The sequence below is a fragment of the Delphinus delphis genome, chromosome 8 (genome assembly GCF_949987515.2).
Source record: "Delphinus delphis chromosome 8, mDelDel1.2, whole genome shotgun sequence".
NCBI lineage: Eukaryota > Metazoa > Chordata > Mammalia > Artiodactyla > Delphinidae > Delphinus > Delphinus delphis.
In genome coordinates this window covers 97,709,348-97,725,041 of record NC_082690.1, presented here as the reverse complement: position 1 = coordinate 97,725,041, position 15,694 = coordinate 97,709,348, and the positions used below count along the sequence as shown (strand labels likewise).

At 48.0% G+C, this 15,694-nt stretch overlaps 3 protein-coding genes across 5 annotated transcripts; 1 reads left to right on the top strand and 2 right to left on the bottom strand.

Moving 5' to 3' along the window:
• Positions 1-431: 431 nt before the first annotated feature.
• Positions 432-5,255, bottom strand: NDUFS3 (NADH:ubiquinone oxidoreductase core subunit S3). Its single transcript, XM_060018904.1, has 7 exons — positions 5,118-5,255; positions 4,944-5,009; positions 3,706-3,803; positions 3,219-3,368; positions 2,197-2,322; positions 1,945-2,064; positions 432-680 (listed from the first exon to the last, which is right to left on the bottom strand). The coding sequence occupies exons 1-7, from the start codon at positions 5,191-5,193 to the stop codon at positions 513-515; spliced, it is 804 nt and encodes a 267-aa protein (XP_059874887.1). The 5' UTR covers positions 5,194-5,255; the 3' UTR covers positions 432-512.
• A 58-nt stretch (positions 5,256-5,313) lies between these two features.
• KBTBD4 (kelch repeat and BTB domain containing 4) lies at positions 5,314-9,963 on the top strand. 3 transcript variants are annotated; one of them, XM_060018901.1, is made up of 4 exons: positions 5,314-5,373; positions 6,295-6,915; positions 7,985-8,091; positions 8,538-9,963. In XM_060018901.1, the coding sequence occupies exons 1-4, from the start codon at positions 5,355-5,357 to the stop codon at positions 9,396-9,398; spliced, it is 1,608 nt and encodes a 535-aa protein (XP_059874884.1). In that variant the 5' UTR covers positions 5,314-5,354; the 3' UTR covers positions 9,399-9,963. The 3 variants fall into 3 exon arrangements, with proteins under 3 accessions (XP_059874884.1, XP_059874883.1, XP_059874885.1); XM_060018900.1 differs by having other exon boundaries at positions 5,349-5,373; positions 6,246-6,915; XM_060018902.1 differs by having other exon boundaries at positions 5,353-5,477.
• Positions 9,964-10,488: 525 nt separating this feature from the next.
• Positions 10,489-14,874, bottom strand: PTPMT1 (protein tyrosine phosphatase mitochondrial 1). Its single transcript, XM_060018903.1, is given in 4 exon segments — positions 10,489-10,838; positions 12,137-12,328; positions 14,274-14,354; positions 14,456-14,874. Coding segments are annotated over 4 exon segments (828 nt in total). The 5' UTR covers positions 14,852-14,874; the 3' UTR covers positions 10,489-10,679.
• Positions 14,875-15,694: the final 820 nt, after the last annotated feature.

The window sequence follows — 15,694 nt, the reverse complement described above, 5'->3', positions numbered from 1 at the left end:
ATAGGATGAGGATGAGGGTGGGTGGAGGGTGCCCTATTTCCACCCAGGCCCCTGGATCCATCAGCTGCCGCCAGACAGTATGCTGTGACAAGGGGCTTTCTCTAGCAGTCGTTGAGACCCCTCCAATTCTCAGGAGAGGCCCTGCCGCACCCATCCTGAGCCCTGTGGACTGTGAGAACTTTCAATTTCAGCTCCAGAATCTCTCTCAGAAGTATATCCAGGGCTTCCCTGGTGGCACAGTGGTTGAGAGTCCGCCTGCCGATGCAGGGGACGCGGGTTCGTGCCCCGGTCTGGGAAGATCCCACATGCCGCAAAGCGGCTGGGCCCGTGAGCCATGGCCGCTGAGCCTGCGCGTCCAGAGCCTGTGCTCCGCAACGGGAGAGGCCAAAACAGTGAGCGGCCCGCGTATCACAAAAAGCACACAGAAGTGGTGAATCTAAGTAGGATTTTATTTACAGGGACGCTCAATGATAGATATGGCGCTTTCTAGGATACACATGCCTTCCCTGAAACTACTTGGTTTCGGGGTTCTTGTCTCCAGCTTCAAGCCTGAGACTCTCAGGGGGCTGGCGATAAGCAGGGAAAGTCTCCCAGGGGCTGTTCAGATCAAACCTGCGGAACTCTTGGGCCAACTCCACCGGCTCGGCCACCACCCGCTTCACCTCATCGTCATAGCGTAACTGCAGAAGAAAAAGGCAGGCTTGAGCACTAAGGAAGACCTTGCTACAGCCACTAAAGGCCCACTTTCCCAAAGCCTTCCTCAGCCCCTTTACTTCTCTGTCCTTGACTCCTGTCCCAGCCTCTGTAAGTCTCCATCCTCATCTGTGTTACCCATCAGACCACAACCCAAACAGTCTAAAATGGCCTCTATCTCATGCCCTGCCATCACCCAGGCAGGCCCCCCTGCCCACCATCCCCACATCAGGAGCTCTGAGCTCCTTTTCCACCAGAACTGACTTTGCTCACCCATCCACATACTCTTTTTTTTTCTTTTTTGCTGCACTGTGCGGCTTACAGGATCTTAGTTCCCCAACCAGGGAATGAACGTGGGCCCATGGCAGTGAAAGCGTGGAGTCCTAACCACTGGACCGCCAGGGAATTCCCTCAACACACTCTTATAAATTGACGGTAAGCGTTTGCCCATGATGAGGGAGCAAGTCAGTGGCTGGAAACAACAAACCTAAGCTGGCAAGCACTCAAGTTCAGGCCCTGTGACCTTGGCATTATCACTGCCAAGATGCAAGGCAATACATGTGGCATGGCTTTTCTTGTTATTGGAAGATCAGTTGGATAAGGTAAAGACAACTGGGTGCTGGGAATGGGACCATGCTAAACTAAACACTAAGAAAACAGGAGCATTTGGGTATGAAGTGATGGACTGGATTGCCACTATCCCAACATTTCTAAAAAGTTACTTTGCTACAAAATCATGTGTGTGTGTATATAATAAGCCATCTTCCTGCTAATAACCTGCAACATGTTGCAATCGTAAAGTAAAGCACTGAAATGCCTTATAAGGCTCTTACAGGCAATTGTTACTGGTCTTGCCTCTGGCCATTCTCAAGGGCTGAACATGTAGTGTCTTGCCTTCTCAGAGATCCAGGGCAGGGTAAAAAGATACTCCACTTTAGATCTTGGTGACAAGCTGTGTCCTTAAGTCTGCCTTGGTCATTAAAATGACCATTAAAATAATGGCTAACATCAACTGAACATTTACAATACTCCCCTTTTAAACATACATCAATTAGTTTTCTGCAAATCTACTATCGTTAAGTACTATTATTGTTCCTATTTTGCAGATGACAAAACTGTGTCAGAGTGGAGCTAGGATGGAATCCAGTACTGATGCTCTTAAGCCACCACAATCCAATGGCCATAATTCCTGCCCAGGATCTCTACCAGGTCCTCCCTGCCCAGACTGCTGCCCAGTTCCAAGGCTCCTACCTCAACATAGCCAGACAGGGGGAAATCTTTCCGGAAAGGATGTCCCTCAAAACCATAGTCTGTTAGGATCCTTCTTAGGTCAGGGTGGTTAGCAAAGAAGACTCCAAACATGTCCCAAATCTAGAAAAAAGAGGCACTCAGGCAATCAGCCATCACAGCCAACACAGGGTGAGGGGCTGCACTGTATCCAGTAATTTCAATCAGTTCTGCAACTCCGGCCCAGAGGTGGGTCCACCACGTCCAGTAACTCACCTCCCTCTCATACCAGTTGGCTGCCTTGTACACAGACACAGAAGACTCAATGGGTGTCAGCTCATCTGTATAGGTCTTCACACGGATCCGGGAGTTGAAACGCAGAGAGAGCAAGTTGTAAACAATCTAGGGAGAATGGAGGGAGCTGGAGGACCAAGAGGACCACAGGCTGAGGGGTCTGGGACAGAAGTCCCTGAGTGGGAGCATAATAATGAGGATACAGGGTGGGTTAAAGTTCCACCCTGTGAACCTGCCTTCTGTCCCGAACTTCAAAACCTCAAGATGCTCTTATACTTGCAACTACTTCCAAAGGCCTAAGCCACCCTATAGCTCAGCCTGTCAACATGCTTGTCTTTGCTCATGCTACTGGATGCCTCCCGACCTGCCCTCCCTCACTGGGCTAATTCCTGGTCTCCTAGTTATCCATTAAGATTCAGCACAAACTTTCTCTCTCCCTTCATAAAAGCCTCCTAGACAGGGCTAAGTGCCTCTCCTGTGTTCTTATAATATCCCATGAATTATGTTATTACAGTAAACTGTTTTATGTGTCCTTCTTCCTCACTAGAGTGTGGGGGACTCCTGGAGGGCAGGTACTGGGTGTTATTTCTCTCTCAATCCCAGGATCTGGCAGAAAGTAGATGACCATACTAACAGTAACAATAACTATATGTATTGAGAACTTATTGTGTGCTAGCAGTCTACCTGTACTATCTCATTTAATCCTCACAACCACCCTATCAGATAGGGTGGTTTTATGCTTTGTTTGTACTTACTTTGCACATAAGAAAACTAAATTCAGAAAAATCAAACAAAATGTTTGAAGCCACACAGCCTACTAATGGCAAAGCTACAATTCACACTCAGTCTGCCTGATTCTGAGGCCCTGGTTTAACTGCTGTGTTGTATTGTTTGACCTGAACAGAAACTAAGGAGGCTATGGTTCCCAAAGGTAGCTATCACCCTAAAACTGTTTTGTCCCCTTTCCCTCCTTTACTCTCCAAACCTCAAGTCTCCTGACTGACCTCAAAACGGTTCTGCCGGGTGGGGATATCCACCGCTGTCAAGTCAGCCAAGGATTTGAATTGTGCATTGGTGTGATCCCTGAGGAAAGTCAGCACTGGGATGACTCCATCAGGATGGATACAGATCTCTAACTCATTGAAGCAGGACACCTGCAGACATGGAACAGGAGAGGAGAAGGAACAAAGCTACGGAGGGAGCAGCTAACTTCAGCTGGAGTCTCCCGATTAAAGGCAGAGAAAAAAGACCAAGTTGGGATGGAGGAGTCTGTGGTTTGATTCCAGGCTGCCCACTCCCACATGCCCTAAGAACACAGTTCTTTCTTTCAGTGTTTTTTGGGTTTTTTTTTTTGGCCGTGCCACGTGGCACGTGGGATCTTAGTTCCCCAACCAGGGATCGAAAGTGCGGAGTCCCAACCACTGGACTGACAGGGAAGTCTCAACATGGTTCTTTCTTGACCCAAACCCGAACAACAGTAGTGAATATTACCTGAACTTGTTGGACATACTTGGGCAGGATTTCAGCCACATACTCTCCAAAAGCTGAGAGCTGCTTGTGGGCCACATCATTCTGTGGTCTGACAGTGGCTGGAAGGAGAAGGCATATTTAAGTAAGGAAAGTAGAAGGCAGCAGCCAGCCCTGCATTCAGTCTCTTGAGCTTGTAAGGGGTGCCGTTTCCCAGTCAGGACTCCCTGCAGAACCTTGAGAAAGGTGAAGTGGAAGCTTCCTCTTCCATGGAACAGAAAGTGATGAAAACATAAGGAAAATGCCACCTACACAGTCCACAAAGACTCACCTTATTACTGCAGCTGGGGTGTTTGACCCTTTTCAAAACTACTCCATGGTTCTTCCTTCACAATGCCTGCATTTCTGCTAAAAGCAGCATATGTCTCAGCTCTCTTACCACACTAGAAGCTCTTTAAGTGTGAGAATCAGAACTTTTGCTTCTCTTTATCTCCTTAGCATCTGGCTCATAGCAGGTTCTCCAGCTAAGAACTTCAGGGCTGAAGAGCCATCACAGATTATGTAGTTGAAACCTTTTTTTTTTTGTGACATAGATGAGGAAACTGAGGCCCAGAAAGGGGGAAATGTCAGGTTTCCTGACTCCCACTCGGCTTATATTGACTGTAACTTATCTCCGTACACTCATTCGTACAACACTAAATCACTGAGCAACCACACATCATAGGCCGCAGAGTAACTGTTTTCTCTGTCTTTGGCAGCAGGCAGGCCTACTTTGTCACTTACTAGTGCTGTGATCCCGGGCAAGTTACTTCTCTGGACTATTTCCTGCTCTACAGTAGAAGAGCATAATACTATCTATCTCATAAGATTGTTGTGGAAACTATAATCGTTCATTAATCGCTTAGCAAGGTGCCTGGCACACAATAAGCATTCAAGTAACGTGGGCTACTATTATAACAAGACTCAGAAGCCCAAAGTTTATGTTTCCTGTTTTCAAAGAGATGCCAGTTTAATCAGAGAAAAAGGGAATCATGGAAATGGACAAGGGGCAACAGGACCATAACAGAGAGGCCTAAGGGCACAGGGAGGGCCCGATTCTGCCTGCAGGGTGAGGACCATTGGAGTCAGCTCTCTAAGGACAAACAGAGACTTGCGAGGAAACGCAGGGGAGGGCAGCCCAGGACAAGGGCAAACATCTGACAAAGGGAATGAACGGGGCCCCGCCTGTAGTCCCGAGAAGGGCCGGACCCGCACATACTCACGGCGCGTGTCTGCCGCGGCGCTTTCCCTCCTCACCGGCAGCAACAGCACCAAGGGTCTCCAGGCCACTGCATGGGAAGATAGACACCGAAGCGCAGGGTGAGGCCTGAGGAACTCCCTGCGCTGGGCGTGTAGCCGTTCCTGCCCCGGGCCTCAGCCAGCTGTCCACTGCTCACCTCTGGCCAGCGCAGCGGACCCCACGAGCCCCAGCCAACAGCTCCGAGCCGCTGCTGCCGCCGCCGCCGCCGCCATGTTCCCCGGATACACTCCAGGTAGCCGAGGGCAGATCCATAGGACACGGAGCCCCAAGGGCACGGACCGGAAACGGAAGTGTGCAACAGATCTTCTTCCGGGCGGACGCGGGGTCGGAAGCAGAGGTTCCGGGTTCCGGGTTCCGGGTTCCGGGCTTCGGAATGAAAGGAGGGAAGGCAGGTGAGAAAGCGAAGCCAGCGGGTGGGGAAACCGTGACGTGAACGTGCCCTAGCTTGGTGTGACAGAGGCTGGAGAGAAGGCAAGGATCCTAAGGAACCAGACTGGTGAGAGAAGAAGGGGCGAGAAGTCTGGGTTCCACATTCCACACCCCTCCCCCGCTCCCTGAGCTAAGCTTTTGATGAGGGCCGTTGGGCAAGGCTAGGGGGAGGGGGAGAGAAGAACGGTTTCCCTAGCGGCCGTTTCCCAGGCGACTCCAGGTGGAGCGGGAACCCTGCACGTGGCGATGGGCTACCTCGGGCCCCGTGCTAGGGACGGCTGGGCTCCGTCTCGAGTTCTGGGAGGAAGCCTTGGGGAGTCATTAGGACGAGCGGGGAAGTGCCGGGGAGAGGCTCAGAAAAGAGCAAACGTGGATCTGAGAGATGTCCTAGGACAAACCTCAGATTGTAAGGTCTGGATTCCCTGCGCGGGGAAAGAGGGGCTTGGCCACAAGGACATGGGGATCTTTTTGTCAGGTTCTGCTGCCCCGAGCCTCACAAGTTTTATGCTAATAATTATTTGGTTAGTAAGGCTTTTTCCCAGGCTTTTAAAATCATAGCCTTTCTCCAATCCCTCGCTTTCATGTGTTGACCTAAATACCAGGCCTTTTGTTACATAAAGGAAAGGAGTATTACGTGTTTTCTCAGGGAAACACCCAGAGTACGAAATTTTTATTTCATTAGGAATGTGATGTCATTGCAAGAGCGTGAGTCCAGCTTTGGTTGAAGGAAAACATCAGAGATGTCATTAACAGGGCCAGGACTAAGGCTAATCTGGGCCGACTGTGCCCTCACTTTTCCCTTCTCCCTCCCTGCATTGGACAATTGGATTCATAGGCTGTGGCTATGGACTACTTCAGTTATTCAGGGTGGTGGTGTTTTGCAGACAACTGGCAGAGAGAGAAGTTGGCTACTACCATGGAATCACCAGAGGAGCCTGGAGCAGCCATGGATGAGAACTACTTTGTGAACTACACTTTCAAAGATAGGTCACACTCAGGCCGTGTGGCTCAAGGCATCATGAAACTGTGTTTGGAGGAAGAGCTCTTTGCTGATGTCACCATTTCAGTGGAAGGCCGGGAGTTTCAGCTCCACCGATTGGTCCTCTCAGCTCAGAGTTGCTTCTTCCGGTCCATGTTCACTTCCAACCTGAAGGAGGCCCACAACCGGGTAATTGTGCTGCAGGATGTGAGCGAGTCTGTTTTCCAGCTCCTGGTTGATTATATCTACCATGGGACTGTGAAACTTCGAGCTGAGGAGCTGCAGGAAATATATGAGGTGTCAGACATGTATCAGCTGACATCTCTCTTTGAGGAGTGTTCTCGGTTTTTGGCCCGCACAGTGCAGGTGGGCAACTGTCTTCAGGTGATGTGGCTGGCAGATCGACACAGTGATCCTGAGCTCTACACTGCTGCCAAGCACTGTGCCAAGGCCCACCTGGCCCAGCTGCAGAGCACAGAGGAATTTCTCCACTTGCCCCACCGTCTACTCACTGATATCATCTCTGGTAAGTTGAGAGAGGGGGAACATCATACCCAGCTACACCGGTATGATGTTCAGTGAATGTTCTAGTTTAGGAGAAGGGTACCCTCAGGCTTCCTGGTGTTAGTTTACATTATTATTCTTGATAAGAATTTAGATACCTTCTGAGAGAGAGTAAGTTGAGATTTAGTAGCTGATATCAGAGACAGAGTCCCTTCCAGACGAAGAGGCTAGGAAAACAAAGCAACATTTCACAGTATATACAAATCTTGGATTGAAAAGAAAAACAGCAGCACTTAGCCACAAAAGGTAGTGAGGAGCTATCTGCATTTATATTCTAATCTCTCTTGTGCGTAAGTGGTCTCATCCATTCTGTACTTTGCATGTATTTGTGGGACTAGTTACGTAAGTAAATTGACAGTGAGTCAAGATACCTAAATAAGAAGCTTCTCAAGTGATTTGCCAATTTTTAGGTAACAATCCTGACTCCACAAGTGAGGTATAACCATACTTCAAGTGTGAGTTTTGTAGCCTAGTAAATTGCTTCCATGGCAAGTAGGAGAATATCAAAGCATCCATTTTGATTAAAAGAAACAAGGCAGGGACTTCCCTAGTGGTGCAGTGGTTAAGAATCTGCCTGCCAGTGCAGGGGAGACAGGTTCGAGCCCTGGTCCGGGAAGATCCTACATGCTGTGGAGCAACTAAGCCCGTGCTCCACAACTACTTAGCCTGCGCTCTAGAGCCCGCGTGCCACAACTACTGAAGCCTGTGTGCCTAGAGGCCGTGCTCTGCAAAAGAGAAGCCACTGCAATGAGAAGCCTGCACACTGCAACAAAGAGTAGCCCCTGCTCGCCGCAACTAGAGAAAGCCCACGCGCAGCAACGAAGACCCAATGCAGCCAAAAATAAATAAATAAATAAATTTATTTTAAAAAAAGAAACAAGGCAATTTTATGTTAATTTCTCATACACGTACGTATACATACATGGTGGTAGTCTGACAAAGATGTTCACGTTTTTAAAGCCACTTGTTCTAAATTTCCCTTTTGGATTGTCAGATTGCCATTGACCATACCTTTCCTCTGGTTTTTACAGATGGAGTTCCATGTTCCCAGAACCCAACAGAGGCAATAGAAGCCTGGATCAATTTTAATAAAGAAGAAAGAGAGGCTTTTTCAGAGTCACTCAGGACTAGCTTGAAGGTAAGGCAGATATCTTTAGGGTTGGGCACCATGATATCCATGCATTCCAGCCATTTATTGGCCTGGCCTCTTTGATGCTGGTAAATAAGTCTCTGGCTTGAAACTGATAAGAGCTGGGGAGGAGGATGTGTGTGTGAGACCAGAAGCCACCAGCCTCTGGGCTCCAAAGCTCCTTGAGAGAACTACTCTCATCATTACATTAATAATCCGAAGTAGCAGCTCATGATAATTATAAAAAAGGCTGGAATGAGTGTAACAGGTTTTCTCTTTCAGCATAAGATGCCTGAAAGTGATTAGAGGAGAGTCAGGATGACACACAGTAACTAGAGCAGAGTAGGTTAGAGCAAGGTACAAGTGTGTGGTCTAGGACCTTAAGGATATGTATCTCAAGTGAGCCTTAGCCTAGAACTGATAGATACCATTTATACCTTTAATTTCACCAATAGGAAATTGGGGAGAATGTACACATTTACCTGATCGGGAAAGAGTCATCTCGTACCCACTCGTTGGCTGTGTCCTTACATTGTGCAGAAGATGACTCCATCAGTGTAAGTGGCCAGAACAGCTTGTGCCACCAGATCACTGCAGCCTGCAAGCATGGCGGAGACTTGTATGTGGTGGGAGGGTCCATCCCACGGCGCATGTGGAAGTGCAACAATGCCACTGTGGACTGGGAATGGTGTGCGCCTTTGCCCCGTGACCGACTCCAGCACACCCTGGTGTCTGTGCCCGGGAAAGATGCCATATATTCACTGGGTGGCAAGACGCTGCAGGATACCCTCTCCAATGCAGTTATCTATTATCGGGTAGGTGATAACGTCTGGACTGAGACAACCCAGTTAGAGGTGGCTGTGTCAGGGGCCGCTGGTGCCAACCTCAACGGGATCATCTACTTACTAGGGGGGGAGGAGAATGACCTGGACTTCTTTACCAAACCATCCCGACTCATCCAGTGCTTTGACACAGAGACAGACAAGTGTCACGTGAAACCCTATGTGCTGCCCTTCGCTGGCCGCATGCACGCAGCTGTGCATAAGGATCTGGTGTTCATCGTGGCTGAAGGGGACTCCCTGGTGTGCTACAATCCCCTGCTAGACAGCTTCACCCGGCTTTGCCTTCCTGAGGCCTGGAGCTCTGCCCCATCCCTCTGGAAGATTGCCAGCTGTAATGGGAGCATCTATGTTTTTCGGGACCGATATAAAAAGGGGGATGCCAACACCTACAAGCTTGATCCTGCCACTTCGGCTGTAACTGTCACTAGAGGCATTAAGGTGCTGCTTACCAATTTGCAGTTTGTGTTGGCCTAAGGCTGTGAGGGAAAGAGCGGCTGACTTTTGCCCTCCCTTTCTCCAGCACCTACCCATCCAAACTCAAAGTCCCGGAGGCCCCCATTCAGGTACTATGTTATTTTTTGGCACATGTTAGAAAGGCAGCACCTCAACCCTTGAACTTATAAGGGTGTTCCGTTTGGGGCTTTTTAGACTGCTGCTTCTCAGCTGGCTGGTTGAACTGAGAGTAGGCCAGCCTGTTCGCCATCCCCTTGTAATCCTGTGCCTCCCTACAGAGCACGTAGAGCAAGCCTCTTCTCCGCCCTTAGGCACTGCCTCCCCTCTTTACCTGATCAGTGTTACATAGAAGCACCCCTGATCCCGGGACAGAAGGAAAGATGCCCAGTCTTCCTTTTTTTCCATAGCCTGTCAAGTGGCTAATTGGTCATTTTTCCACGAAGAATTAGGTGTTAGAGTTCTCCTTCAGGCTTTGGTTGGGAGAATGGACTAAGCTGAAGGTGTCCTTCACCAGCAAGAGTCTACCCTAGAATTTAGGACGTTTGTCTGTTGTTTTTCATCTGTCTGTCAAGAAATGTATACTTTGGTTTTATTTTTGGCTTATTCCAAGGAGTAAGCCAGAAAGAAGTAGAAAGGATTATTTCTGATTAATCGCAGAAACTTTTTTCAAACTCAAATATATAAGGTCTCTATTCTTTTAAAAGCTCTAAGCTAAGCCAAGAGCTAGGAACTGTTCATACAAATAAAAGTTTTTGAAGCGATATGTGTGTCTGTTTTGAATTCTGAAGGGGTGACTTCCTAAGGGAAACTAATTACATACCCACACATTTCTAAGTCAGTCACAATACTGATTGAATCCCATACTTCCTTGTCTGCATACAGGATGACTGCTCCAAGTGAGGAGAGCCCCATAGGGCCAGTGAATTAGGATTCTGACAGTGGCAAAGAGCCATAGCTGAGTATTTCTCTTCTCTTTTCCTAGTGTTAAACGTCTTTGAGTTATGGGGGTAAATATCATTAGGCACAACATCAGGTGCACGACAGATTTCTTTGACCTTTGGAAATAAACCCTTATCCCTGTCCCATATCCCCAGGCCCCATGAATAGAAGCCACACTAAATCTGCCTAGTCACACAACAGTGTTATTTCAAGAAAAGGAAACAAGACACAGGGAGTGAAATTAACCATTACTTAGCACATTTCTATTACGTCAAGTTTGGGCTTAAGGCCCTTTGGTCCTGTTAAACATTCTCATTCTGTAGCAAGCCAGGGTTGTCCTGAGTTCTTTCTAATCCATGTACTTCATATCTGCGATGTGTGACAAGTCTCATTCTTTGCTGCTCCTGCAGTGATCACCCTGTGGAACTCTCTGAGAACTTCCAGCTGGCCAGGTCTGATGTAGATGTGTGACCGGATTTTGGTGATGGCTCTTACGGCCTCCTCTGGAGTCCAGTTGTACACCTGAAGTGCAGGGTTGGGAAATCAGACAAAGAAAGGACCAGGTGTTAAGGTGTCCTTGACCCAATAACAAGTGCTAAAGGGCTCTCAGAATTTCATTTTTTTAAAAATTCCACTTTGCAGGGAGTTAAACGCTATGCCCCACATATTATAAGTGGGAGAGCACTTTAACCCCTTCAGTCAAAGTCCCACAATTATATGCAATAGGCTGGGGGAGGTAAAGGGGGGGGACCCAAATCAGTCTTTCTATCTAATTTTTATTCTGCCAAACCCTGGAAATAGAAGGTTGAACACATGAAGCTGAGATCCTAAATTCAAGCGGGCATAGGCCTACTAGATGTCCTCTCTGAGCTAGGCTGTTGGTTACAAGAGTTTCCTGGAAAGACTACACAGTTGGTGTTTCTATGCAACTTGTCACCATGTCTAGAAAAGAGTACTTTTAAAATCTAACTACGAGGGCTATCTTTGTGTCCTCAGGATACTTACTGGTTTAGAAATCAATAGAACCAAGAAAGTATAGATCTTTAGCCTGCTGGTTCAGTTCTCACTTTGCCCAAAATATCTCCTGACACCCAGTTTCCAGCAAAACAGAGTCCTAATGACTAAAGCTTTAGTATTGTTAAATCATATATTCACCAGTCCACAGTAACACAAGGCCAGGCTGTTTATCTTTACATTTCCTTTTTCCTTAAACTATCTACATTACTTAGTAAATGCTCTGCAGGGGCCTCACAGGTAACAAAAATGAGCCGGGGGTTTGTAACAGGAAAGGATGGACTAGAGTACTGGCTTCTAAATGTTTTTAAAAGCATCCCACCTGCCGATCATAACAAACTGATAGGCAAAATTCTGTTGGAGCCACTGTTTCTAGAAATTAATGTCCAGAACTTTACTCTGAAATACTTAAAGAAACGTGAGTCCTATAGAGCTGCAAGTGATCAGCACTATTATCTACAGAACTAGACTTCCTGACATGTTTATAACAAGTGTTTCTAGCCTTTTGCTGGTATTAGCATCCTTTGTAACTCCATTTTCTGAGTGCTCATTCTAGGTCAGTGCTTGACATACATTCTCATTCAAGCTTCACAAATTGAGGAAATTGAGCAATGGAGAGGGGAAGCCACTTTTGCCTAAGGTCACGCAGCTGGCCGGTGAGAAAGCCAAAGGTCAGCCTGTCTGCAAAGTTCAGGTGCTTTCCACCTTCCAAACAGCCTGAAATTGGGAACATGGCTCCTAGCAAGGTCTGCCAGTAGACTGGAGATCTGCTGGAAAGGGGACCGGTCCAGAAAGACCTTTTCTACCTGAATCAGATATGCTGCCACCATAGTGGCACTTCTGGAACGCCCAGCCTTACAATGTACGTAGACAGACTGGCCTAGCGACTGGTACTTGAGAGCAAACTGGACTCCTTTCTGGAGGTTAGCCAAGGTTGGGACTCCGGTCATGTCTATCGTGCTGAGCCGCAGCTGCTCGACTCCTGCATTCTTCCACTCCTGGAACGAGGTCCACCAGCATAGAAAAGAAAATGAAAAAAGCCTGATGTGAATGGTAGGAAGATGGGCTCCCAAGAGGCAGCAAAACAACAAGGAAGCTTCACGGTTTACTACAATGTGAATATACTGTTTACTGTTTGCCTAAAAAGAAACTTCTTTCAGAAATGTCTTTAAAATGGCTGACCTACATGGCTGGTCTTTCATCACACAACAGCAATGCTGCTGAGTTAGGATTATGTCCAAGATTTAAAGTGTTCTTAAAGTACCATTAGGAGCTTTAGTACCAAAGCTAAAGTATTTGAATCTTTAGCTACAAAATACGAGCTGTATAAAATTCATCTACAAAAGCTGTGTAACTATTTTCGCATGATCCAGCTGCAAGGCTGGACTACTACGTTTTGCAAGAACTTTCTGTTTCTCTGTCCATAAGCCTCCTCTTTTTTACCACTTTTTTTGAGAGGGTATGTGGTAGGAAACAGAGTTATTTTAAAATTAAAATAATGCACCTACTTTTGTTAGTGCAATATTATCACTTAGGAGGAAGAAAAGAATAAACAGGAGAAATAAGGCCTCTGGCAAACTGGGCAACTTTATTTTTTATTTTGCCTTAAGACTTCAGGTAGGCTCCAGCTACTCTTGATATTAATCACTTTAGCAAACCAGAAACTTATGACTCCGAACGAGGGTCAATATTTTATACAGCTCATGAAATTAACAAAAAACAGCAAAATCTGGCAGCATGGGGCTTATACATCAATTATGTCAGAAACACCTAGGGAGCTTGCTAAATGTTCAGATTCCTGGGACCCCACCCTAAAGTTCCTGAGTCAGAATCTCTGGGGGTTGTACCTAGGAATCTGCTAGTTTAACAAGACTGCCAGGTAATTCTTAGGCATATTAAAATGTGAGAACCACTGCCTTGGAGATTAGGCTAGTGGGATAAGATAGCTGCTCACAAATGTCAATTGCCTCACACCCAGAGACGAGCACTTTCTGTGACTTGCTTCGCAGGATGGACCACGTTAAGGAACATTCACCATTTTGGCTAATAACTCCTGAGGTCTTGTGGCAAAATACTGTGGGAAATCCAAGGAACTGTTTGTTACCCATTCTTTAAAAATGTATGCCATCACTGATCAATATATTTTAAATGTGAGTCACAATTTTTTTAAGATTTCAAAAAAATCTACAGTTGAAATAACGGCATGTTCATTAGGCTCTATCAGTACAGTAAACAAGAAAATAATTGTGCAGTGCTAATAGAAGGCAAACACTGTAAAGATAGGGCAACATCTAATAACCATTATGAACAGTTCCACAAATAAGCATTCACATCTAATGAAAATTATGATTTAGGCCTGAACTTTATTTATGACAGTGCTTTGGAGTTCCACTATCATCTCTAACATATATATAAAATTCCCTCAAATCAAAACCAAATGAACCCTATGCAGTTTTTGCAATGGGTTGTTTTATGATAAATTTACCAGGGACTGGCCATAGCTTTTCTTTTTACAGTTTATAGGACCTTCATCTTGAATATCTAACAGTGTCTGATCCATACTTAGTGCTGAGTAAGTGTCAAATGAATGAAAGCAAGCCATAGAAAAGTTGCCTTTCAGTTCTGGTTACTGATTTGAGTTACCGACATTAAGAATACATTTGTGCACAACGAAATAATCAAAGTTTGTCAACTCTACTTTTAAATGCCTTTCACATCAGTTTTTATTTCACAATTAATTTCTACCCCCAGCCGCAGCCATTTAAGCTTAGAGGGCCAGATCCTCCCTGAGGAGGCAAAAAAGCCTGGGACGCCTGTCTCTGCGGCAAGGTCACCTACAGCACCCCCTCCCCCAACCTCCTCCGGCTCGCCAGGCCCTGTGTGGTGGGCGAGGCCGGCGGGGCGCCTCGGCCCCAGTTCTGCCCACGGGCCCCGGCGCCTCACCTTTGGGGAGTTGCACAGGAACCTCGTCTCATACTCCTCGTTCATGGTGATCAGCCCTCGCACGTTCTCGTCCTGTACCAGCTGCCGAGGCAAAGAGGGGGCTCAGAAAGGGCCGCCGAGGCCCGGGCGGCGCTCGCCTGGCTCCCAGCCCCGGCGCGGCCCGGCCTCCCGGCCCGGCTCACCCGACGAGTCATGTTCCGCAGCGGCAGCGCGCCCAGCAGCACCGTGTTGTCGATACGGTTGTACCAGTCGCGGTGCGCCGGGCCCGGCATCTTCCCGCGGAACAGTGTGTACAGCAGCGTCGGGTAGAAGAGCACCCGGGCTAGGCCGGCCTCCAGCAACGTGCCGGCCGCCATCCTGCCCTACCCGGCCCGGCGCAGCGACGACCTGCCCACTCCCGGGCTCGCGGGGGGCGGCCGCGAGGAGGGCCAGAAGAGCGACGAGGCCGAGGACTGCGAGTCGTCCGCGGCCTCCAGCGAAGGCGACACGGCCGGCGCGGGCCTCTTGAGCACCGAGACCTCGGGCCCGGCCCCCAGGGACACTTCGGGAGAGCCTGGGCCCCGTGGGACCGGCACCATGTCTCGGGAGGAGGGGCCGCCGGCCTCGGGGGAGGGACCAGGGCTTCCCGGGCGGGAAACTGGGACCCCTGACGAGGGAGGGCGCGTCCTCGGTCCAAGGTTGTGAGTTTGCGGCGTGTGAAACTGTGAACGCTGCCTGTGCCATTGACCCCCCCTCCCGAGGGAGGGGTCTGTGACTCCAGGTGAGGGGGTCTCTGACCCCTGCGTGTGAAACTATGACCCCGACCGAGGGAGGCGGGGCCCTGGCCAATGGCCAGTGGGTCTGTGACACCTTCCCCAACTACCGGCCAGAGGGAGGGAACTGTTATCCCAGGTGAGGGTGTGCCCACCAAAGGGGAGACATGACAAGGAGACTCTCTGGTAGGGGGAGCCCTGAAGGAGAGACTGGAAGGGACTTTGAGCTTTTAAGTAGAGAGGCTTGTTGGAGAGGCCCTGATCCTGGACAAACAGGGGACCTGGGTTCATCTGGCCCTTCCTTCCCAACCTATCCCCCATCTGCCTGAATTCATGGCTGCCTCCTCCTGCACAAACTGCAATCAGTATATATGTGTGTGTGTGTGTGTGTGTGTGTGTGTGTGTGTGTGTGTGTGTGCGCGCGTGTGTGGAGTGAAATATATCAATGTTATCTACACTATTTATGAAAATATATTAATATTAAACATATTATGATAAACTTAAATATAAAACCCACAACGTGCAAATAGGCGAGAGAAATAGTTGTAATGCTGATTATTTATATTTAAATAGTACTCTGAAACGTGCATCTTGTGCTTTTTAAAAAGGTTTATCTCCTTATAAAAGTAATATTCATAACAACTGGAAAATACAGGAAAGTAGCATAAT

Bases quoted from the DNA above. Each gene is read 5' to 3' on its own strand.
- NDUFS3 (XM_060018904.1), bottom strand. From the start codon at position 5,193: ATGGCGGCGGCGGCGGCGGCAGCAGCGGCTCGGAGCTGTTGGCTGGGG. The intron at 5,010-5,117 runs GTGAGCAGTGGA...CTTCCCATGCAG, and splicing joins GTCCGCTGCGCTGGCCAGAG to TGGCCTGGAGACCCTTGGTG. The intron at 3,804-4,943 runs GTGAGTATGTGC...TTCTCCTTCCAG, and splicing joins CGCCGCGGCAGACACGCGCC to CCACTGTCAGACCACAGAAT.
- KBTBD4 (XM_060018900.1), top strand. From the start codon at position 6,255: ATGGACTACTTCAGTTATTCAGGGTGGTGGTGTTTTGCAGACAACTGG. The intron at 6,916-7,984 runs GTAAGTTGAGAG...TGGTTTTTACAG, and splicing joins ACTCACTGATATCATCTCTG to ATGGAGTTCCATGTTCCCAG. The intron at 8,092-8,537 runs GTAAGGCAGATA...TTTCACCAATAG, and splicing joins CACTCAGGACTAGCTTGAAG to GAAATTGGGGAGAATGTACA.